General features: G+C 49.2%; 1 protein-coding gene across 12 annotated transcripts in view; it reads left to right on the top strand.

The window, feature by feature from the left end:
• Nucleotides 1-22,518, top strand: part of ARHGEF6 (Rac/Cdc42 guanine nucleotide exchange factor 6) — a 30,613-nt gene extending 8,095 nt beyond the window's left edge. For 2 of the 12 annotated variants that reach the window (XM_015860339.3, XM_085546114.1), the window contains 19 exons: nucleotides 3,400-3,527; nucleotides 3,930-4,131; nucleotides 5,966-6,036; nucleotides 6,970-7,064; nucleotides 8,082-8,177; nucleotides 8,715-8,837; nucleotides 9,576-9,714; nucleotides 10,720-10,779; nucleotides 12,467-12,613; nucleotides 13,240-13,326; nucleotides 14,039-14,117; nucleotides 14,281-14,414; nucleotides 14,495-14,620; nucleotides 16,838-16,858; nucleotides 17,827-17,920; nucleotides 18,406-18,495; nucleotides 19,202-19,301; nucleotides 20,116-20,170; nucleotides 20,465-22,518. In XM_015860339.3, coding sequence (XP_015715825.1) covers nucleotides 3,400-3,527; nucleotides 3,930-4,131; nucleotides 5,966-6,036; nucleotides 6,970-7,064; nucleotides 8,082-8,177; nucleotides 8,715-8,837; nucleotides 9,576-9,714; nucleotides 10,720-10,779; nucleotides 12,467-12,613; nucleotides 13,240-13,326; nucleotides 14,039-14,117; nucleotides 14,281-14,414; nucleotides 14,495-14,620; nucleotides 16,838-16,858; nucleotides 17,827-17,920; nucleotides 18,406-18,495; nucleotides 19,202-19,301; nucleotides 20,116-20,170; nucleotides 20,465-20,605 — 1,988 coding nt within the window. In that variant the 3' untranslated portion in view covers nucleotides 20,606-22,518. Of the gene's footprint in view, nucleotides 1-3,399; nucleotides 3,528-3,929; nucleotides 4,132-5,965; nucleotides 6,037-6,969; nucleotides 7,065-8,081; nucleotides 8,178-8,714; nucleotides 8,838-9,575; nucleotides 9,715-10,719; nucleotides 10,780-12,466; nucleotides 12,614-13,239; nucleotides 13,327-14,038; nucleotides 14,118-14,280; nucleotides 14,415-14,494; nucleotides 14,621-16,837; nucleotides 16,859-17,826; nucleotides 17,921-18,405; nucleotides 18,496-19,201; nucleotides 19,302-20,115; nucleotides 20,171-20,464 lie in introns of those variants that run through there. The other 10 variants (XM_015860341.3, XM_085546111.1, XM_085546112.1 and 7 more) reach the window with 10 other exon arrangements.
• Nucleotides 22,519-22,701: the final 183 nt, after the last annotated feature.

The following is a 22,701-nucleotide window of genomic DNA, read 5'->3' as shown; positions in this document are numbered from 1 at the left end:
TTGCATCTGTTGTCGTTTCCACGGAACTAAACAGGAGGCATTACTTTTGGAGCAACCTACATACAAGCACAAGGAGTCCTGCACGTCACCATAACCCAGCATCAGTGTGAGAGCTCAGTTTCCCTGCTGGATAGCACATATTAGGTGATAAAGAATAGATAACATTCGAAACCCAGAGCAGCATTTCCCTGTCACAGCAAGGTTTCCCTGTTGCTTCCTTTACCAACTTGTTTGGCTGGAGCAGAGGGAGCACAGCTTTGCTCCTGTGTAACTGCCATTGTCACAGCAGTCTCCCCTTATTAGCAGCCCCGAATGGGGTTTTGCAATCACTGGGTGAAGCTCAGGACACGGCTTTGCCATGGAATAGTTTCTATCACGCGTTCCCCAAGGGGCTCTGGGGAAGCTGGGATCCTCTCGGTTTCATAGCAAACATCTGTTGGAGCATATGCTTTCTCTATTTAAATGTTAAAAAGCGCAATGCCTGTGATATAATTAGCTGCTCAGGCAGAGAGCACCCTTGGGAAAAGTACAGGGTAAAATAAATACATGTCTGAAAAGTTTGCTTTTTTGGTGGCTTGGCCATGTTCCTGAGAAACAGGAGCCTGTGTCCTACAAACCACTGCTGTGGATGGGTTTGTCTGACTGCTGGGGTTCTGGGGCAGCAGGACCAGACCAGTACATCCTCAGTATGTCTGTGTCTACAGCCCCTTCTGCAGGGCATCCACACCGTGCAGGAGACAGCTGAGGGAGCAGCTCAAGAACATGCTTCCGAGCATCCATCCCCTTGAAGGCCAAATCCTCATGTCCTCATGGAGCAAGTAACTGCAGGCATCATGTGTGGTGTGTGAACTCAGGGTTCAGCAGCTGTCTGTTAAGTGACAGCCACACAGAGCTTGATGCTTTTATCTAAAAGAGAGGGCAGGGGAGGAAAAGCAGCTGTGATGGAGCAGGCAAGACTCTCCTGCCTAAAATAGTGTAGGAATGTGAGCAGAAAACCCAGCTATTTTAACCATAGTTGAAGCAACATATGGCAGCAGTGTTCCATGCTGGACCAGGCATAAAATAGGACGCTGTCATGATGCAATATAAATGATACACTTCCCTGCCAAACTGTCAAAGTCAGTTTTACATTTGTTTCTAGGTTGCTGCAGATATTTATAAAAGCTTTGGAAGATAGGGAGGGGCAGGGAGAAAGAAGCATAAAATCTACAGTAACCAACTCATTTCCATGGGACTGTGGCTGATGGCTTGAATAAGCAGAGAAGTCTGGACTCACGGTCTACGCCCTCTCTTTTTGGAAGGAATGAAGGGTAGAAAGTGGCGGCCAGGCCACTCCTCCTGGTGTGGGAGCAGCTGGAACCACTCTTGCTCAAATATTGGGGTGCCATTTGCCATGACAAATCCTATGTTTGCAAAGAGGGTTTTTCATACCGAGAGGTTTTGGCGTTGCTGCAGCAGTCTGGAGAGCTGGGAATTCACAGTGTGGTCATCAGGCGTTGTGTAACGAGTAGGGCAGGAGGGAGCACTGACTCACTGATGGCATGCTTGATTTAATATGAGTTTTGTCCATCGCTGGAGCAGGGACTGGACAGACCAGTGCATGTTGTCTGTCGGCGCCTGGAAGTCGTAATCGTGGACCTGGTGCTATTGTGCAAGGCACTGTAGGAAGACAAAGCAGAAGGCAAAGAGCTTGCAGGTTGTGTTGTTTCAGATCCATCTAAGGAGGTGTTTTTTTTCTATTGAAACAAAAATCCTCTTGGGAGAATGAGAGCCCCAGCTGAGTTCCTGTAACTCCCACCAAACTTCCCCTTTGGAACGATTTTTCCATGTTGACATTCAGATTGGAGGATAACAGGAGCACAGGAACCTTAAGTTTGTGTGTTGTGATTCCGGCACACTCAGTGGCTTGATCCCCATCTCCTATTGCAGCCTGTTCAAGGAGGAGCTCCAAACACTATCCAGAAGACTCACACCCCCAGCACAGCGATGCCTGCAGGCAGCACTCTGCTCTTCCCTGGGCTTTTGTGGCCTGTGGGCATGCTAGCTCTATGCTGCAGATGGAAAATACCTTCTCTGGAATACAGGCATTCTTAAATCTGAGTAAAAGCAACAAGGGAAACCTCAAAACGTTCCACACTGTTCTCTGCAACGACAGCATCTCCTGTTGCTTCATTTCTGCATGGTGGCACATAGAGAGGAGGGGATGTGGTTGTTTTCTCACACTGTGGCACAAGGTGCAGTGGCGAAGGACTGCTGGAAATGACAGTGCCTGGAGAGCCCTGTGTTCACCTCCGTGCAGCATCTGAGCAGGAGTAGGGCTGATGCTGTTCTTTGCATTGAGGCCACTGATCGGGATGCCAAGAAACTTGCCAGAGGGTAAAAAGTCTCGCGGTCGCCCTTGGTATCAATACAAAAGCAAATTGCTCATCGTGAAGCATAGATCTGTGTCAGAGCAGCATCATGATTTCCAATATCTGGCATGCATTGTCATGGTCAAGCCCAGAGACCAATTTGCAGAGCACTGAGCTTTGAAGGAAGCGGCTCTGAGAGCTGTAGGATGGGTTGGTCCTTTCCTTGTGCTGGGGGTGATGCTCCTGTCCTTGCTCCGAGGAGTCCAGATCCCTCTCTCACGTGGCTCCTGGCACTGCTCCACCAGCAGCAATCTCTCAGCTGTATAATGAACCCAGAAGGACTTGTCTGAATAGAGACCAATTGAGCTGAACAGCTGCTTGCATTCCTCCCCACTCTGCGGGGAAGCCCACGCTGCAGCTGCAGAGGTGACCTGAGGGCGCTCACTTGTGAGCCAACCTTTGAAACACCTTCAGCAGTGCTTACTTGGGATCCCAGAAGCACTGGGCTAAGCATTTGTCTGTTTTCAGCTGATTTAAGGGGGATTTCAAAAGAAAGATTGCCATTCGTTGAGTGCCCATGGCGATATGTAGAATCATAGTATAGTTAAGGTTGGAAAAGACCTCCAAGTCCAACCCCAGCCCACCCCACCATGCCCATCCCCACATCCCTCAGTGCCACATCCCCACAGTTCTGGAGCAGCTCCAGGGATGGTGACCCCAGCACTCCCTGGGCAGCTGTGCCACTGCAGCACTGCTCTTTTGGAGAAGAAATTTCTTCTAATACCCAACCTGAGCCTCCCCCAGAGCAACTTAAAGCCATTTCTTCTCATCCTATTGAGAGTGCCTTTGGGCTGCAGCTCATCTTCTTCCACCATAGAAGATTTAACCCAGCCCAGCATCCCCCTTTGGTACAGTGCTCTGACTGATGCTCCTCCAGCTGTTGTCCCCTGTCCTTGTTTCCTCTGTGGGCTTCATTCTTTGCTTTGCTGCCATGTGGAGGGTTTGGGACCAGATGGGTGAAACTCAGCCATTGTTTTTGCTTTGGCAGATCAGCCGTCCGAAGGGCCATGTTTGCATCCATCAGCTCTTAGCTCTGCAGCTGGAGGTGCCCACACCGACTCCAACAGCACAGCCTCACAGTCAGCAAAGGTGCTAAGGAGGCAGTCCAAGGCTGTGGTATCCTTCATTTAATATCCTATTGAGGGTGTGATGGCTGCGGTGGCAGAGAGGTGGGGGTGGTAACTCTAAGCTGGAGCACGTTGTGTCCTGATCCCCATCGTAGCTTTGCTGCTCTGGGTGCAGAGTCTGGTGGCTTCTCAAACTGCGGTGCTTCTCTTTGGGAAATGAGGAGGCCGATGCTTATCTATTTCCCATTGCACTGATGAGACTGAATTAATTCTTGGGAGGGACCTTGTGATCCTCTGGCAGGGTGCTTACACAAGAGCAAGATATTTCTGCTGGTGTAGAGTGCAATACTGAAAAAAAAAACAGCTGTAACAACAAAGAACAATGGCTTGTCCTGGTGGATTCTGCTTTTTTGGACTATCCACTGATGTTTTTCCATGTTTCTTTCCTTAGGAGATGACCGAGAATGGCAGTCATCAGCTGGTGGTAAAGGCCAGGTTCAATTTTAAGCAGACCAATGAGGATGAACTCTCTGTTAACAAAGGAGACATTATTTATGTCACCCGGGTTGAGGAAGGGGGCTGGTGGGAAGGGACCTTGAATGGAAAAACAGGCTGGTTCCCAAGCAACTACGTCAGAGAAATCAAATCCACCGGTAAGCACATTGCTTTCAAGGGCTGATTGAATGACAGCAGTATAATGCAGCGTAGATCCTTATGCCTTTGGGAAATTGCTGCTATTTATTAAGGACATCAGTGTGCTTAAGGCAGCAGTGCTAATGGAAGTATGAATGGCATGAGGAGGGGAAAGCCCTGTCTCTCACATCACTTGAGAGCTGCTTTGCCCTCTTTGCTGTGTCTTCCTATTGCTCTGCTGGCAGCACATGGCTGCGGGATGGGGCTGGAAGTGCTGTGAGGGTCTGCTTGCCTCCTGTTATTATGGGAGCTCTCGGGTCACTCCAGTGTCTAAGCACAGAATTGGCTTTTTGTTAGAAACCTCCATCAAGCAGTGCATTTGCCTTCGAGCCTGCCATTTCTGGCAGCAGCGGGATGGATGCTCGCTGGTCTTTGCAAGGAAAGCAACAGTAACTATATGGCCATAAGGAATGGTCCCCTCTTTTTAGTGCATAGCCACGGCTGATTTCACAGAGTCCATTTCTCCCCAGATGCATCGTCTGCTGTGAAGCTACGGGCGATATTGAGAAAGGGAGAGTGAAGGGATGATCCACCTGATGACATTTGCCTTTATTGAGCTGTGTCTCAAGTGTCCTTCACATCTTCTGCAGTGTGATTTTAACCAGATGTGGGCTAAGGATGGCACACAGCGTGTCCCCAGCAAGCCGGGCAGTTCACCCTGCTGTGCTTCCGAGGCTGCTGTGTGACAGCAGATTTGGTTTTTGGACAAAATTCAGCTCTAATTTCTTGTTGTGTCTCGAGGGCTTCCCATCAATACAGACCTGTTGTGAGGCATCAGGTGTGGTATGAGGAGTGGCTGCAAAAAGCACAGCCCCCGTTAGATATTGTTGCTCCCACTCTTGCAAGGGAAAAGAAAGGAAGGAAGAGCAAAACTAATGAGTGAGTGTTCAGAATTAGGTCAGTTTTTATTTCTCTCTAAATGAAACAATCTTTGTTAGGATATCTCATCTCCTGCTATTTCCCTGTGGGAGGTGATGGCTGAGCTGGAGCAGGACGTTGCAGCAGACTGAGGGCTCATCTGGCACAAGCCAGGAATCGCTAATTAAGTCCGTGAGTGAAGAAGAGCAGCGCTTTATAAAAGGAGAGCAGTACTCAGCCCCATGGGGAAGGTTGGGTGGGAGAAATAGCAGCACCTCATGGAGGCAAAGGACAAATCCCAATGCGGGAGGTGGGCAAAGCCTTTCCCTCCTGGCCCTCCCATCTCAGGATGGGAGTGGGATCCTCACAGGGTGCAGGCACAAAGCTGAGGATGCTCTCTGCAGGGCCGTGATGCAGGAAGCATCAGCTAACCCACTGCTGCCAGGGACAGCCCTTGCTGTGAGCTGGGGAGCTGCTGTCCTCTCCTCCAAAGTGCGAGACATGTCACTCAAAATAGAGTCACTGTTTATTTCAGCAGTGTCTGCGCTGCACTCTGCCGTGTCCTGAGCGTGCCCTTTGGGTGGAGATAAGAAGGGACAGAGCTTCTGGCTGTAAGTGACAGGAAACTCTACAAGGGCAATAATTAGACAGTATGTCATGCTGCGCTTCCCAGCAGCTTAATTTATCAATTCCAGCTTCTCCCCTGCTGTCGGTGTGAAAGTAATTGCCTTCCCAGAGTGTGGAGTGGGAGAAGGGCCCTCTGAGGGGCTCAGCACAGGGACAGAACCTCTGGGGACCAGTTGCAGACAGGTCACTGTGTGTTCACATGGGTGATGGTGTATTTGCTGGCCATGATGCAGCAGTGGCTTTTCCTGCTGGAGTGAGAGCTGTGCTCTATTGTTTATTGATGGGTTTTGTTTGTTTTTTTTTTTACAGATAAACCGCTCTCTCCCAAAGCATTAAAAGGACTTGAAAGCACTCAGCTGACAAAGAATTATTACCCTGTGGTGAGTTTTAAAGTGCTGATCGTACATTTTAATAAGTAGCATATTATTAATCTTCGGAACTGGCTCCTTCCCTTAGAAATCACTGAAGCAATTTGTAACAATTGAGGACGAGACTCTGTATTTAAATGCAGCTGTTGCCATTTCCTTCAGTCGGGGCTGTCGAGACGATAAACCACAAATGGAAGTTGCAAAATGTCACAAAGTGAGACTGCAAGTGGGCAGCTGGGATAACAGAGCAGAGGCGGCTGCTTTTAGAGCAGTGTCGAGCTGGTTGCCCAGAGAGGTGATGGGAGCCCCATCCCTGGAGACACCCAAAGTCAGGCTGGATGGGCTCTGAGCACCTGATGCAGCTGTGGGTGTCCCTGCTCAGTGCAGGGAGTTGGACCAGATGGCCTTTAAGGGTCCCTTCCAACTCAGTTGGTTGTATGAACAAGGTGTGATGCGTGCTGGCTGCTGAGGTGGAGCATCAGGGCAAGGCTGAACTCAGCACATCCTTGTAGTGGCCACTGGACTATGCCCTGGTCTGAGCTGTCCGTATTTTGGCCACTGTTGTGTTTAAGTCCTTGCAAGCAGCGGTCCCAGGGTGCATGCACACATTGGTTTGCATACCTTGGCAGCCAGTTCTGCGTGCAGGGTTAGGCACGAGCCTCTTGGGAGTCAAATCCTAAACTCAGATCTGAACTCACATTGTCTTCATGCTTTGCCAGAGAAGAAGGAGCAGCCCTTAACACCTGCTGCCCGGGCCTCCCCCAGTTTGCAATGCACAATCCATTAGTTGGGCCCCCAGGGCTTTTCTGAGCATTCTGAGTTCTGCATTAACAAATTGAGATGTATTTATGGGCATTAAATAGACTTCTGTGGTTTTCCACACTTTGAAGCCTTTGACTGGTCCCGAGTACCAAGATCTACTCAGTGCTCTGTCTCTCACCCTAGGTGTTGCAAAATATTCTGGAAACAGAACGAGATTATGCGAAGGAACTACAGTCACTTCTGGGAACTTACTTAAGACCCCTGCAGTCTTATGATAAGTAAGATATAAGGGCATCTGAGATGGATAGAACCCTGTAAAATCAACCGCAGTTCATTACTTTCTTGCTTTTGAATGTTTAGGGACTGTTACTGGCCTTCTGGTAGAGCCTCACACCTCTATGAACTAGAAAAAACAGAAACATTGGTACAGATTTCTGCTCTTTCCCCTTCCCCAGCAGTCATGCAGGTGCTCAGCTGCTGGAGATGGGCATTTCTGTCTGGTTGAGGGCTGGCTGCTCCCATCCACCTGCAGGCTGCTGTGTGCATGCTTCCTGGCGCTGTGCCTTGCATGGCTTCTTCCCTTGTCATTTGTCTTGTGACTTCTCAGCCCTCAGTGGCACCTCCCAGTCATCTCTTCATTGGGCTCCTCTTCACTGGTGTTGCCTCTCATTGAGCCTGAGCTGCTGCTGAGCAAGAAGCATTCTGCTTAAACTCCCTCAACATCTCACTTTCCTTCCCCCAAATCTTCCTGTTGGGATGTCTCCAGCTGTGGAAATTCCCCATGCTCTCAGCCTACCCACACTGCAGGCAGTAAGAGGCTGAAGTGAGACAGACAGAAGCATGGTGACAGAAGCAGGCGTACTGCTTATGGTGAGGAAAATTCCAACCTTAAGGAAGAAAGCAACCCCCGCTTGTAGGGGCTGCTCTGTGGGACCCTCCTCATGTAGGGGACCCACAGTATGAGCCTGTAAAGACAAAGCTGTCTTTGTGTCTGCGCACACACCTCCCTCCCCACCCCTGGAAGAAATCCCATCTGTCTGTGTCTATTAGACAGCTAAACACGTGAGAAGATTAGCGTGATTAAGTGATTAAAATCCAATTAAGGTAATCCTCAGCAGCAGACTTCTTCTCTGGGAGCCTGTGGTCTGTAGCTCACGGATCCTGGATTTTGTGTTTCCCCGTGATGTGTCTGGGGAAACAAATCCTTGGCCCTTTTTGGGAGGGCTGCTTGCAGACACCACGGGGCTGTCCTGAGAGCTCTGCTTTGGTGCTCACTGGTGATTTGACTCTTCTAGGCTCAGTGCTGTGGACATCGCGTCGCTGCTGGGAAATGTGGAGGAAATCAGTGCATTTCAGCAAACCCTGAACCAAGCCTTGGAAGATGTTGCGAAGTAAGCTTATGCCACTGCACTGGGGTTGTTAGCTATTAAATTGCAGCTAAAAATAATAGAAAGACCCATTCGTGGATGTTAAATATAGAAAATAGCAGGATTGAAGAAAAGCAGCAGGTAGTGCTTTGGCAGGAAGGAGAAAAAACGTTGATATTTCTACTGTCAAGGTGTCTGCAGAATACTTGATGTGAAAGCATCGCCAGCCCAAACGTGCAGACAATTGCAGGGATAAAGATGGGGGTTGCTGGTGAGCAAAGAGCAAATGCTCAGAGCTTGTGCTTTCTTTTGGGAGCCATCTGCAGGGGGCTATGGCTTCTCATCTGCTGGGTCACGCTGTATCCTGGGCTCTGGTGCTCAGTGATCCCATAGAACCTCAGTCCCGCCTGAGGACCTTCCTCCTCCTCAGTGTGAGAGGTGTGGGTGCTCCAGCTGTGCAGTGACCCCGCATAGCAGGTGGCTCCTGTGCAGATAGGCAAGCACACCATAGGTGCAGAGTGCAGATGAGGAACCTCAATAACAGCATGTTGGTGCTCTTAGGCTCCCTGAGAACCAGCAGCGTGTGGGAGGCTGCTTTATGAACCTGATGGCTCAGTTCCGCTCCCTGTACCTGACGTACTGCGCAAACCACCCTTCTGCTGTCAATGTCCTCACGCAGCACAGGTGAGTGATGGAGGACATGGCTTTGCCCCAGGTGTTGCCAACAGGATGAGGAGACAGCAAGGGATCTTGCTGCTGGGAAAACTGCTAGGTGTCTGGGCTTTCCATTTGTCTCTCTCAGCCCTTGCGTAGCATCTCCTGTGCTTGTTGTAGTCTAAAGAACCTGGGTGCTACTTCACACCTGAGGCTGCAGTGCTCACCCAGATGGGAAGATGTTCCCCCATGCCACAATACTTTGGGCACGTTGTTGCAAAAGGAGGATGTACATTAAATCACCCCAAGTTGCCCACTTTAAGGACAGAGCTGCTGTTTAGCTGGCTGGTTGCTCTGCACTAACAGCACCTTCCTTCACTCAAGCAGACACCTGAGTTTGTGTAAGGCTCTGCTAAAGAGCATGATGAACCGAAAGGCTGCAGCTGTGTCATCCCTGATGTGGCTCAGCTGTCCTCCCTGCAGCAATGTCATGACCGGGACCCTGGTCATACTGTGTAGTTCCTTTCTATAAAGGAAGCTCACAATATAGTTTGTTACCTGCTGAAATCCAGCCGCGGTTCAGCCTGGCAAAGCCCTATGCACAAGCACACACCCCCATGCAGCATCCCCACTTCATCTGCAGGGTTTCTTCACATGGGAGGGTGGACTGCCTTTCAAAAAGCAGAGCTCAGAGCACTGGGAGCTATTGGGAGGGTGTGCGAGGCAGCAAAACACAGCCCTGCTTCTTGTTGTTGCTTCTATTTATAGTGATGAGCTGGAGAAGTTCATGGAGAGCCAGGGTGCGGCCAACCCAGGCATTCTCATCTTAACCACGAGCCTCAGCAAACCCTTCCTGAGGCTGGACAAATATGTGACTCTTCTGCAGGAGCTGGAGCGGCACATGGAGGTAGGTGGGATGCAGGAGCACCAGGTAGGCATACCCCCGCATGCCAGGGCATGAGGAAAGCAGACCCAATAGGCTGCTTTAAAATGCTTTTCCCTCTCCCAGTGTTAATCAGCAGATAATTACTCAGCAGACTTTTAGCTATGGTTGTCCAAATCCACATCTGTGCCTGGGAGAGGGCATCAGGCCCCGCGCCATTGTGGGAGAGGTCCCACTGCCAGGGAAGAGCTGAGCCTGGCAGGGAGCTGTATGCTCTTGTCAGGATGCTGTGGGGGTTCTACAGTGGATTTGGGGACACAAGCTTCCCTTATTTCTCTTAGCTTCCAAGCTGAGTGTGGGAGTGAAGGTTTTGTTGCATGAGTCAGTAGGGTTTAAGTTGTGATGCCCTGGGAGAAGCATGGATGTACGTAGCATGGATGTGTACCAGTGTTCCCTGTACTACTGCACAGCTAGAGGTGGGACAGGTCTGTTCAGGGCAGCTCTTGTCCTGGGTTCAGAGGGGCTCTGACAGCCCCATATAACACCCTGGATACCTTCTGATTTGCTTGGCACGAGGTCTAGATGGTGAAGACCTTCCTACGTAGGGCCCTGGATGCCCAGAGTGCTGGGAGCATACCAGCATGCAGCAGCAGCCAGAGATAAGAGGCAGCATCCTGCTTCCCCCTCCCTGGCCCAAGATGTGTCTCAAACCCAGGGCTGGAATTGCACCCCTGATGGCAATTCCCTTGCATGGGAGAAATCACACCCTTGATGGTGCAATAGAATGCAAATAGAAGTTTCCTTTGTAAATGTGAGACCAGAAATTCGCCCTACATGTTTGAATTGATTTTGTCTCCTCTTACTCTGCCTGCCTCTTTAAGTTAGGCTGAGATCAATGAGCTGCATGGCTGTGGGGGTACCTGGGGGGATTTGGGCTGCCCCTGGTTTTGCTGGGGCCATGGGGTGCTTATTGTGCTTTGCAGGGCTGTGGCTCTTCGTGTCTCAGGGATTTTTCTCTCCCTTCACTAGGAGGCGCATGCAGATCACGATGACATCCTGAAAGCCATCACATCCTTCAAGTCTCTGGTGGTAGGTGGCGATTCTTAAAATAGAGCACTCCATTTCACGGGTGCGTTTCATGAAGAGTGAGTCAAGCCTGACATTTGTCTCCTCGTTTAAAAAAGAAAAAGAAAAGAAGAGAAAACAACAGAGAAAAAGGTCTTTTGGAATGGAAAAGATGGTTGATAAAGACTCTTAATTTCAGGTTGCAGGCCTTGGGTGCCCCTCTGGTTGCGTCTCTCAGCAATCATGTGCTGGCTGTGTGCTCCCAGTAGCAGAGATCTCCAGCTCTGAATGCTGCTGCAGAGCTGTGTGTGGGCAGCGCTGGTGGCTGCAGCCCTTTCATCTCCTTTTGCTTTGCACCTTCGTCATGTGCCACCTGATGCTGTTGGTTCAGATGTGCCCCATGGGCATCCCTGGTCGAGACGCACGTGTTTGTGGCTCCTGATGCTGTGGCCATCAGTGAGGAATGGACAAAAGGCAGCAATATGATGAGTCAGAGGCACATACCAGTGCTGTTTCTGTGTTCTGTGCTACCTACGCCCCTCAAAGTCTTGGTGCAGTGAAATGAAAAAGAGGAGCGAAACTCATCCACATGCACAAAGGTTTCATCTAGCAAAGCTTCTTTCAGTTATTATAAAAGCTATCATCTCTCTTTCTTTGTAGCCACTAAATACCTTTCACTATAACCACTCCAGATGTGGTCCAACTTCCTTCCTTAGCATGGCAGATGCAGGTTTCATTGCTTAGCAGCGCAGATAAAAGATGGGGAGGAGAAAGTTCATAGAAAACAGGAAAGGGTGATCTTGTTACATTTACTTAGAAACTCAGCTCCCGTTCCATTTATTCTAGGAGGGGAATGGTTCTGTGAAATTGTAACGTGTCGTAAGTCTTTAGGAATGCCCATAAGTGATAGATGGCTTTCTTTGAATGAGCACTGAGCAACTCAGTGTAATGTAGGACTAGAGGGGTTCGCTGTGGGTTTGAGGTTTGATGGGCAGGGATGCTTCTCATGGGCCCACTGTGACTGGGGTCAGAAGGTGAGGGCAGTGACTGCACAACCCTGCTGTGTGCTGCCTCTGCTTAGTCCACGAGGGACCTCTGAGCACTTGGTATGAATTTGCTCCACCAGTCCACAGTTGTGAGCATCGCTGCAGCCTTGTGCAGCTCCAGAAGTTCCCTTTTGTGCTGCTCCACTGCACCGCATCTCGCTGCAGATTCTGATAAGAAAATATCTGCACATCTGATCTCTAGGGGCTGTGCACCACTGCAGGGATAACTCCCTTTGCTGCTTCAGCAAAATGGGATGAACCTCTGAGTACCAGCAAAATGAGAAACGTTTAGCTGTGCGGCTCCCTTGGTTTGGAAAATGTGACCCTGTACTCTCAGAGGTAGAGCTGGTTTGGAAAGAAAAGTTTGCTCAGTGCAATTGGTTTGGAATCTGAACATATTCATTACACCATAAATCAGCGTGGTGCGATTCTTGACAGGGTTTGGGAAGCAGAGCCGAAGCAGTGATGATTTCACAAGATGGCAGCTGTTTTTTATGAGTGATAATATTGACCTTGGCTGGGTTTTTGTCATCATTCTGGGTTCCTTTTGTGGTAGAGGAGTAGAACTGAGCCGAGCATGGCTGATGGGTGAAACCATCTTCATTGGGATGGTCTGGGTTTGTGCTGGCCCTTTTGCTAATGGAGCGCTCTGTGGTGATTTGCAGTCGCAGTGCCAGGAGCTGAGGAAGAGGAAACAACTTGAGCTGCAGATCCTTTCTGAATCCATCCAGCGCTGGGAAGGAGAGGACATAAAAACAATGGGAAACATCATCTACATGTCCCAGGTCATGGTGCAGAGCGGGGGCAGTGAGGTGAGTGCATCTCCTGCACGAAAGCATCATGTCCCAGTGCCCTGTTAACACAGCATGTTACTTTCCCTCTTTTCCTCCATGACTTACTCTGAGCAATGAGAAATGAGGGTGCCTTGTTGCTATCTGTTACTGACACCTGTTGCCATGTCCTGCATGCATACTGTGACAGGCAGAACCCACTGCCCAAGTGTCACACCTGTACCTCCAGCAGGCACCCATCAATAGTGTTAGACCCATTAATACTGTGTGCTTGGTGTCTGCTGGGTGGGTGGTGCCTGTTAGCATTGACTTGTTTGCTTCCCTATGACCTGTTCTACAAAGCCCTGCAGAGTCCAGTCCCCAAGTTCTGTTTGGGATGTGAGGTGCTGGGGACATGAGGTCTTGGTCTTCTGATGGGGAGGGGAAATCAATTATATCTTCAGAATCAGCAGGATGCGGAAGGAACTGTTTGCTCAGAAAAGCCAATGCAGAAATAAGATGCTGTAAAGAAAAGAAAAAGCCAAAATGAGTGGTTTGGGGTTGGTCCCTCTCAGATCATGGCTGCAATTGCAGCAGGTTTGGTTTGCTGCAGGGAAGTGCTTGTGCTGCACTTCAGACTGGCCTAACCTCCATTCTTGTCCTGGCAGGAGAAAGAAGAGCGATATTTCTTATTGTTTTCAAACGTTTTGCTCATGCTGTCTGCAAGCCCACGGATGAGTGGGTTCATCTATCAGGTAGGCATGCTTGATTTGAAGCTGCAAGGCATCGGGTGTGGAAAGGATATCAGATATCTCTTCATCAAATTTGAATCTCTGTTGTGATGTAAATGGGCTGGGAAGCTGGGCTGTGTTCTGCCACATGTGCCAGGGCACACTGCGAGCACCTCTGTGCTGCCAATGGGTTAGACAGCATTTGGGAAGTGTGAATGCTCTGCAATTAGAACACAAAACCACACCAATACCTGTCCTGCATGCTGTTCTCAGGCATTCGATGTGTGTTGGGTGTCCTGAGCTCACTGTGGGGTTTTTCCCCATACAAACTGCCTGTCAGCGGACGATATCTCACAGTCATATGTGAAGGTGATGAGGCAGATGGTGAAGGTTTGGGAAGGATTTGGCTGAGTTTTGAGATGTCATCACACAGTGCATCACACAAAGCAGAGGCACAGGGAAGGTGTTCATAAGGACCAGGGAAAGTTGGTAGTCCTGACTTCTGTGTAAAAAGGGTGAGTAGAATGAGTGGCAGGTGAGCCTCTGCTCAGGGGTTTAACCTGGTTGTGCAGGAAAATCTAGATCCATACATCAGAGGCACCTCTTCCTGCAGTCTGAGGCTTTCACAAAATAGTTTCTAATGGCAGTTCCCAGAGAAGGGAATCAGCAGAAAGGAGCAGAATAACGCCCATGCAGGAGGCAGCCGCAAACACTGATTCCTGCTCACTTCTCCTAGGGAAGGCTGCCTTTAACAGGAATGACGCTGACAAAGCTGGAAGATGCAGAAGGGAATGAGCATGTGTTTGAAATCGCAGGTCAGTGTGTGGCCTCTGCCTGGGGCTGCTTGAGTGCGAGCAGCAGCTGCCACCAGTACCAGTCCTCCTCCTCCTCTTTGCTCTTGTACTGTGTGCTGTCCACGTTCTGGACATCTCCCCGTGCCAACCCAGCTAAAGCTGGCTGTTTGTCCCCCTGTTGCAGGGAACATGATGGAGCGCATCACTGTGTCCTGCAGCACCAGCCAGGACTTGCACGAGTGGCTTGAGCACTTGCAGAGGTTGACCAAAGGGACGTGCAACACCGTGTCCAAAACACAGTCGTGGAGCACCCATTCGGTAAGTGAGCTCTCTCCCAGCCTGCCTGCTGCCCGCTGTTCCTCAGTGCTGGCTGAGCTTTTTCTCATCCATTTTCTCAGACATTTGGCTCCACCGGTCAGATCCGTGGTCCCCTGGAGCCCCCCAAAATCCTCAAACCCTGGAGCTTGAGCTGCCTCCGTCCCGCTCCTCCCCTCCGACCATCGGCAGCGCTGAGTTACAAAGAGGTAATGCCGTGTGCCTGGTGAGCACTGTGATTCCATAACACTTGTGTTCAGCCATCTTACCCCAGTGTGGGTTTGCTGCTCCTTTAGGCAACAGGGATGCTGAGAGAAAACGCTGTGCAAATGAGTGATGCATGCTGGTTGCTGCAGCTGGCTTTGAGCTGCAAGTGAAGCATGAGCGTGTGCATTTACAGGGTCAACCCCATCCCCGGTGTCAAGCCCACAGCTGCACTGAGGGACAGGTCTGGTGTTTTGTATGATTTATACCTATGTTTTGGTGGCCTGAGCAGAGCAGTGCAGCAGCCGTGATGTTTGACCCCATATTCACACACCCATCACCCTCTGGGATGTGTAGCATCCCCCGCAACAACCCCCAGCCTGAGGTAGGAGGCAGCGTGGGGAAACCCAAAATAAACCCCTGCTCCCATTCTCACCCCCCACTGCAACTGCAGCATCGTCCTTCCCTACCTTGCATTAAACTTTTGGGATTACTCACCAGTAACGTGGCAACGTTCCTCTTACTGACTGAGCACTCCAGTTCTGAGTCACCGGCCTTTCTGGGTACGGCAGTATGGGAGCATCACTGCCTGGGCTCCCAGGAGGAGAGAGATGGGGATGGGGACAGGGCTCATGGGCAGCTCAGCCCGCCAGCATGCAGGGACAGCACCCACAGGGCTGTGGGGCTGCTGTTCCAGGCCGAGGTTTTGAGGTAGCTTCACTGTGTTTTGATATATTTCTTCAAATTCATGAAACAACGCGTTTCACTTTGGGAATTAAATAGATCCAGAACCAAATGAATAGGTGGGAAACCACCCTTCAGCTTTGCATGTTCCAAATCTTTAATGTGGACTAAACAGCCTTGTGCTTGCACGGTGCACTGAAATCTAGGGAGAGACTTTAATTAGAGGAGAAATTTTTCCATATGAAAGTACAAGGGTGAGATCGATTTACAATAGAGGCCAAAACCACAGATTGAGTGATTTTGTTAATACCTCAATCTCCTTTGTGATTTCTCACTCATTCCCTGCCGTGGATCTTTTACACCATCAATGTAAAGGAGGTGAGAGGTGCTGCTGGCAGCAGGGAGCCCCGAGGGGCTGCACACAGCACCTAGAAGGCCCAATAGTGTGGTGTGGATGGGAGCAGTGGTATCACAGCACCCCCAGCCTTCATGAGCCTTCATTTGCACTCACTGCTGCAGAGCCCTCTGATAGCAAAGAGCTTTTCCACCACCTCCAGGTGATAGCCCTGGGCATGCAGCCCATGGCCCTGCAGTGGCAATTGCAGTTATTGGTCCCAGATTAAACTGTAGCACAAAATGAGCGATGCTAACAGCCGAGCACAAGTCTCCTTGTTTTTACAATGAACAAATAGAACCATTTCAAGTGTCACTTGCAGGGAAGAGCGTGGGGGAGTCTGATTAAAAGATGAGAGATTTTCAGACATCCATTGTTACTTTAATTGGCTTCTGGTGGTGTAGGATGGGATGGCACAGTCTTGTGCATTTCCTCATACCTAGCTGTGTTCAGGAAACCCCAGAACCTGCTTGCGTACTGCACAGCACCGCTGTTATTTCCATTGAAATTGGGTCATTTTTCCTGTTCTGTTTCCAGTAATCATTTGCAGTGACAGAGCAGGTGCTGTGAGTAAAGCAGTGTGCTCGGATTCAGGTTAGTTAGCGAAGTGAGAAAGGTTTACAGATGATTTCCATTTCGTTTCTTTCTTTTTGTCGGTTGCATTAGGTGAAGGGGTTTTTTTAGCACTGGGATTTGTAACTTCTGCTGCTTGGAGCAGCAGGAAAGCCGAGCGGTGCCCTCTGAGAAGCCACAGCCCTGGGCTTTGCCATAGGTTGGGCAGAGCACCGCATCCCTTTATCCCCAGGCACAGGTCCTGTGGATGTCAGCCCATTTTAAGCACCATTCTCTTAAACAAGCAACATCTACTGAAACCTACCACTAACCCAGAAGGCAATCTCTCTGTATGGATGTCTTCGGAGTGGATTAATGCCTGCTTCCCATGAGTTTCCCATGTAACTTGGTCAGTTTTGCATGGCGCCGTTCTCTTTTGCATGCTGATAGCAGAAGCAGCGTGGAGGGTGTGACGAATTAATCGCAGTACTAACATTTAAATGTGTTTTAGAATTGTGGATTTAATGGACTCAGTCAGTAAAATCATCAGTCTCTCACACTCATCTTCTCTTTCTTTGCATATTCATTGTAGAGGATGTCTTATATCTTAAAGGTAAGGGTAGATCCATCTCTTTGGCTTGTCGTGGCAAAGGCTGCTTGGTGCTGTTCATGCTTCTTGTGCTTGCACAACCCTTGTTTTGCCTGGCTGTATCCATAACTTAACACAAGAGTCAGTGGCAACTGGCAAATGCTGGGAGATCTCTCAAGAAGGATTTAGGACCCTGCTACTAAAACTTCCTGGCATGCCTCATTGTTCCTTAAAACTGGAATTGCATGTAACCTATTAATGTACTAATTCCTAATCAGCAAGACGTGTAACTCAGTGAAGGAGACAAAGAGCTTGTGTTCCTTCCTAGCAGAGCCACAGCAAACACTAACTGTGCGTGTGCTTGTTTGTTCTCTGTGTATGTTGGGGGTTATTTGTACTCTCAAGCAAATGCGGTGCATTGAGAAGCAATGCTGTTTGCTATTTCTTCTTTTTATTAGAAATCAAGTTGTGTCAAGGAAATAAACAGTATTTTAAAGTTTTCTGACGGAGGCCACATTGCTGATAAGCAAACACAAAGTGCTGTGAATGTGGCTGAGTTCTTTGGCCAAAGGCTGTTAGCTGAGGGATATCTGCTAAAGGAGCGTGTCTTGTCCCAGACCTGCAGGTGCAATTAGGAAACGTTTCTACTCAGTGAGGTGATGGGGTCACTGTCCCTGGAGCTGCTCCAGAATTGTGGGGATGTGGCACTGAGGGATGTGGTGATGGGCATGGTGGGGTGGGCTGGGGTTGGACTTGGGGATCCTAGTGGTCTTTTCCAACCTGAATGATTCTATGAATTCCCACCTGTGTGAGAGGGAGCAGTGGACACGTGGGAAAAGCAAAGAACACCATTTCCCCCACTGCTGTCATTGTCTGCTTTGTAGTGCTGTAGTGCTTTGTGCGTAGCACCAATAGCTGCATCCAGCCTGAGCTGCTCTGCTGCTGGATCTGCCTTTGGTGCTGGTTGATCACAGTGCTCTCTTTCCCTATAGGACTCCAGCAAAAGTCCAAAAACAATGAAGAAGTTTCTTCCAAAAAGGAAAACTGAGAGAAAAGCATCAGATGAAGAGTTTGTTATTAGGAAAAGTAAGTGCTGATTCTTGATCTTTTCTGAGGTTTGAGCTCAGCAATCTCCACAGGGCTTTGAGAAGGGCCTTTCTTCCCTTGCAGGATGCGGCTCAGCAGTGAGCCTGTGTGCTGCTGGGGCTCCCGCTGTGTGCAGACCCTGAGCTGGGGCCCCAAGCAGCACTATGTCCTTTCAGTGTGATTCCCACCATGAGGACACCTGGCTGCAGGTGGTTCGTTGTGGCCACAAAGCCAAAGAGCTGCTTGAAAGTAGTGAGATGCCGTTCTGACCCCGAGTTCCTCTAGGCAGCAAGAAGTGTGCCTTCACACCTTTCATGGCGCTTAGTGTCACAGGATGTTGCAAAGGCCAGAAAATGTGAAGGAACTCATAAAGGAATTAGGGAAAGTCCCAAGACTGTCAGTCAAGGAAACAACACCTTCTTGCCCAAAGGCTGAACGCAGAGATCTTGGCTTTTGCAGCAGCTGATGTGTGTGCTGTGTTCCAGGTACTGCTGCACTGGAGGAAGATGCTCAGATCCTGAAGGTGATCGAGGCATACTGCACCGGGGCGGGCTTCCAGCAGGCACTCAGCTCAGGTGGGCACACAGCAGGTTCTTGAATGCTCCTCCTGCCTGTAGCGCTGATAACCCTCTGGGAAAAAAAACCCAGCTTGTTACATCAGTGAGCAGTGAGACTCATGTTAGGAAACTGTGTGGTGTTCAATCTTTGAGATAAGGGAGCTTCATCTGCTCAGTGGTTTAGTTGCCATTGTTTTTCTTCTAAACACAGAGAATGAGCAGATAGGAGGGCAGATGTGATGCAGCTACTTCACCAGCACTTGTTAGGAATTAAACAACCCTAGTCAGTGCCTGTGGCTGTCAGCACTGAAAACCTGATGCTAATCTCGGGTTGCATGTAGCTTTAGAAAGGAAGCATGAATATTATCTCTCCATCAGCTGCGTATTTAAAAACGAGCTGCTTCATAAGAACCTATCTACCATCTTCAACGCTGGAAATAAAAGTATTTATCACTGCTGGTAAGATGTCAAATTAAATCACTGAACTATCAAATTATGGCACGTTTGTGAAAGGGAGGTCGTGTTCTTCAGAGAGCTCCTGACCCTCCCTGAGGCACTTCATTTATAAGTAATGATGGAGCTGTGAGTGCTCTGGGTCTGGAAGCTGTCCCTCGCTGCTCTGGCCCAGCTGCACACCCAGCCCCTGCATCACCCTCCCAGCCCCTGCTGTGGGCTCCAGGAAAAATCTCCCTTTTTCTTCCTGATGAGCATTTCTTGCACGCAGGCTCCCGAAAGGACTCCATCCCCCAAGTCCTTCTTCCCGAGGAGGAGAAAATCATCATTGAGGAAACGAGAAGCAATGGTCAGACTGTCACAGAGGAAAAGTAAGTGAGGCTGCAGACCCCTGGCCAGGCTGCTGCTTTGTCCCAAGAGCACCGGGCTGTTCCAGTGGCTATTTTCTCCCTTTTTAAGTACAGTGCTGCATTCTCAGCAGTTCAGAGATAGCTGCTTCCCCCTGGGAGCCCACACAAAGGTCTTGAGAGCCAACATATATAGTCCCAGCTCTCCTCTGGGTGTAGTGAACTGGGTCAGGGAGGACAGATCCAAACAAGGGGCTTTGTTGTTTGTTTTTCTTTTCCATCTGCAGACACTGCGGTCTGCTGCTGCTCCTTGGAGCACTGCCTGAGTGCTCCCAGCCTGCTCCATACCTTCAGCATTGGGGTGGTGCTGTTGGCTCCCTCCTGTTCCCCAGGCAGCGCATTCTTTCTACGTTTACTTTTTGCAGCCCAGCCTGAAGGATTCGGGGCTGCTCTGTAAGATATTCTTCAGTTTAAAAACCATTGTTATTATTTTTTGCAGCAGCATAAACAAGGAAGCCAAACCGCAGAGCTTGTTGATAACTTCAAGACAGCAAAGCAGGGTTGGTTTGGTTTCTTGGGGCTGCTGTGTTGCTGTCTTGAAGTTATCAACAAGCTGAATTTTTGGCTGATGTGCTCCTGGGCTGTGTTTCCAGAGTGACCTCAGCGACAGCAATGCTTATAATGGAGAGAAAGAAAATACAAAGGAAAGAGAAAAGCAGGAGATAGAAGCACCATTGCCTCAGTCACCAAGCTCCCCATGCTGTTGCTGTTTTACTGCATTTCAGCTCCTTATTTTTTCATTTAATTTCTGTTTTCATGCATTTTTTTCTTCTTGCAGGAGCCTCGTTGACACGGTTTATGCACTGAAGGATGAAGTGAAGGAACTGAAACAGGTAATTGCAGCTTCTGTCTGTGCTGTGAGATGGCCAGGCGATGTCCAGGAGAAATCTCACCTGGTCCCACCCTGTAGCTGCAGACACATTGCTGCTGCCATGCCCATCTGTCAGTGTTGAGGGTCTGCTTGAACAAGTCAGGCCCCAAATAGTTCACGTGGTTCATCTCCCAAACGGGCAGTGACCCTGGCACTTTGTCACAGTGACCCTGGTGCCTTGTCACCTTGTTACCTTAGCTTGTGGAGCGCATGGGTGTTAACCACCCCTTTCTTCCTTTGTTTTTCTGCTTCACAGGAGAACAAAAGGATGAAGCAGTGTTTGGAGGAAGAGCTGAAGTCCCGGAAGGACCTGGAGAAGCTGGTGCGGCGGCTGCTGAAGCAGACAGATGAGTGCAGCAGGGAGGAGACGGGACGCAAGTCATCGCTGATTGCCTGAGCTCGAGGAGAAGCTGCTGGCAGTGTGACCTCAGGTGTATTTTGGGAAGCAGAACTGGATCCTTTGCCTCTTCTTCCTCCTCATTTGGTTGGTTTGGGGAATTTTATTACCAAAAAAAGAAAAGAAAAGAAATATATATAGTTTTTCTTCCATTTAATAAGGAAATGAAGCAAACAAGCAATCGACCACAACTCAAGCAGTCAGCGAGCGGTCCGTGATTCACAATCCATCTGCAGCAGCTGATACCTCATTGGAGCAAACCCAGCCTGTGCCAGTGACTGCCGCTCACAGAGGGTCTGGCAGCAGTTTCCCATCACTTCTTGATGCTTCCATTCTCTTCAAAAGCACCTGTCCCTATTTATTGAATGAAAGCACGATTGAGTTGGCAATGAGCAGAAACCAAAAAGCACCGTGCTCTTTTTTTCAGATAATCACGACTGGGGAAGCTATTCCCATCCACTTTCTTCTTCCCCATTAATTGACTGTAGTGAACTACAGCCCAGCAATACTGCGGGTCCTGTGTGACCTCGATACTGATTAAAACATGCAATTGACACCAAGGTGTTTTAACCCCTTGGGGAAGTCAAACCTGGAGCACCTGTCAGAGCACACGGGAAGGTGTGTTGCACAGTACTGCCTCCTAAGAGCTCGTTAGCACAACAGGTAATGCCCTCAGCCCCTTTTCTTAAGCATGACCTGAAACTCTTACCCCCTGCTTTCTTTTCACTTGGAGTGTCCACGTATTATATGAGTTTATAGTTTTGCTGTGCTTCCCCTTGCAGGATATGCTTTTCTCCATATGAAATGCAAACACTGCTTGACAGCAAAAACAGCCCCCAGATATGCTCGTCCCCTGCTCCTTTTGCCCACATTAGGCTCCTGCCTGAAGGCCAGGATGGCTGCTTCTCCCCCATTGCCCCAGAGGGGCTTTTCTTATAGGAAAAAGCAACTTTTTGGATAGGAAAGGTATTTATATTTAGGCTTTGACAGAGAGCTTGAATGCTTCTGGGGCAAGGACGTGCAGCACCTCCCAGATCTACGCACAGCTCCTTGAACACAGCACATGGACAACATGCATATGTATTGGTTATCCTCACCTTATTTGGTGTTACACCTTAGTTTAGAACTGATGTTTTCCTTCCTTCCTTAGCAGCATTTACAATGAACCTTCCGTTAATTATAAGCCTTCAGAGTATCACAGGGCAGCACAGTCCCTGTGTGTGCAGACACACTGCAGCTCCTTACAGTCCTACGTCAGTCATGAAGGATGTAACAGAGGCAATAATTACAATTCTCTCCTTGCAATTAAAATTCAGGCAAAGAGTCTTTAGGGAGAGCTGGACCCTGCTGTGCTGGAAAGCCATTTCCCAGCATAACCACCTTCCTGCTTATGCTGGCTTGGCTGCAGCACTGTCTGCCCCAGCATCATCATGCCCAAAGGTGGGCTGGGTTGAGGTTCACGCTGTGCAGTCAGCACAAGGAAGAAAACCAAGGGCCGTTTGTACACCTAGGAGAGGGTAGGAATGTTTCCCCACTACCCACAGTTTAGTTGAAGCCCGTGCTGTGTACATATGCATGTTTGTAAGATGTAAGGTGATGGGAGGTGTTGGATCAGGCATTTGTTAAGAGCTAGAAGCCAAAAAAATAAAAAAAAATAAATAAAAAAGGAAAAGAAGCCATGCCGGATGGACAGCAATGTTTCCATATTTACTTTGTTTACAGTGCTTTGTAAATAGGTTCCAGTCAGTCTGTCTTTAGATGGATGTTGTGTCAGCTGCCTTCCACTCTATCTTTGTCACGTAGGTTTATTTACTGTAACTACTTGTGCGAGTTCAACTTTTCTAACGTGTTTTTATTTTGGACAGTTTTTTAATTGACATTTTCAACAAATAAAGGATAAAAATCGCTTCTTAGCCCTTTGTGTCCATCTCCCCTCTCTCTGGAGCTGCACGCAGGGAAGCAGGTTGGTGCAGCACAAAAGCCTGCTGAGTGCTCAGCAAGTACAGCAGCACTTCCCATGGGCATCTCTTGTATCAGAGAAAAGGGGCTGAAATGCTGCGTTCTGTGCTCTGACCCACTGGACACCAGGGGGAATG

This window comes from Coturnix japonica, chromosome 4 (genome assembly GCF_054131305.1).
Source record: "Coturnix japonica strain WE chromosome 4, WE-NBRP24, whole genome shotgun sequence".
Classification (NCBI taxonomy): Eukaryota; Metazoa; Chordata; class Aves; order Galliformes; family Phasianidae; genus Coturnix; species Coturnix japonica.
The sequence above is the reverse complement of the archived record's forward strand: the minus strand, read 5'-3'. Positions and strand labels throughout refer to the sequence as shown.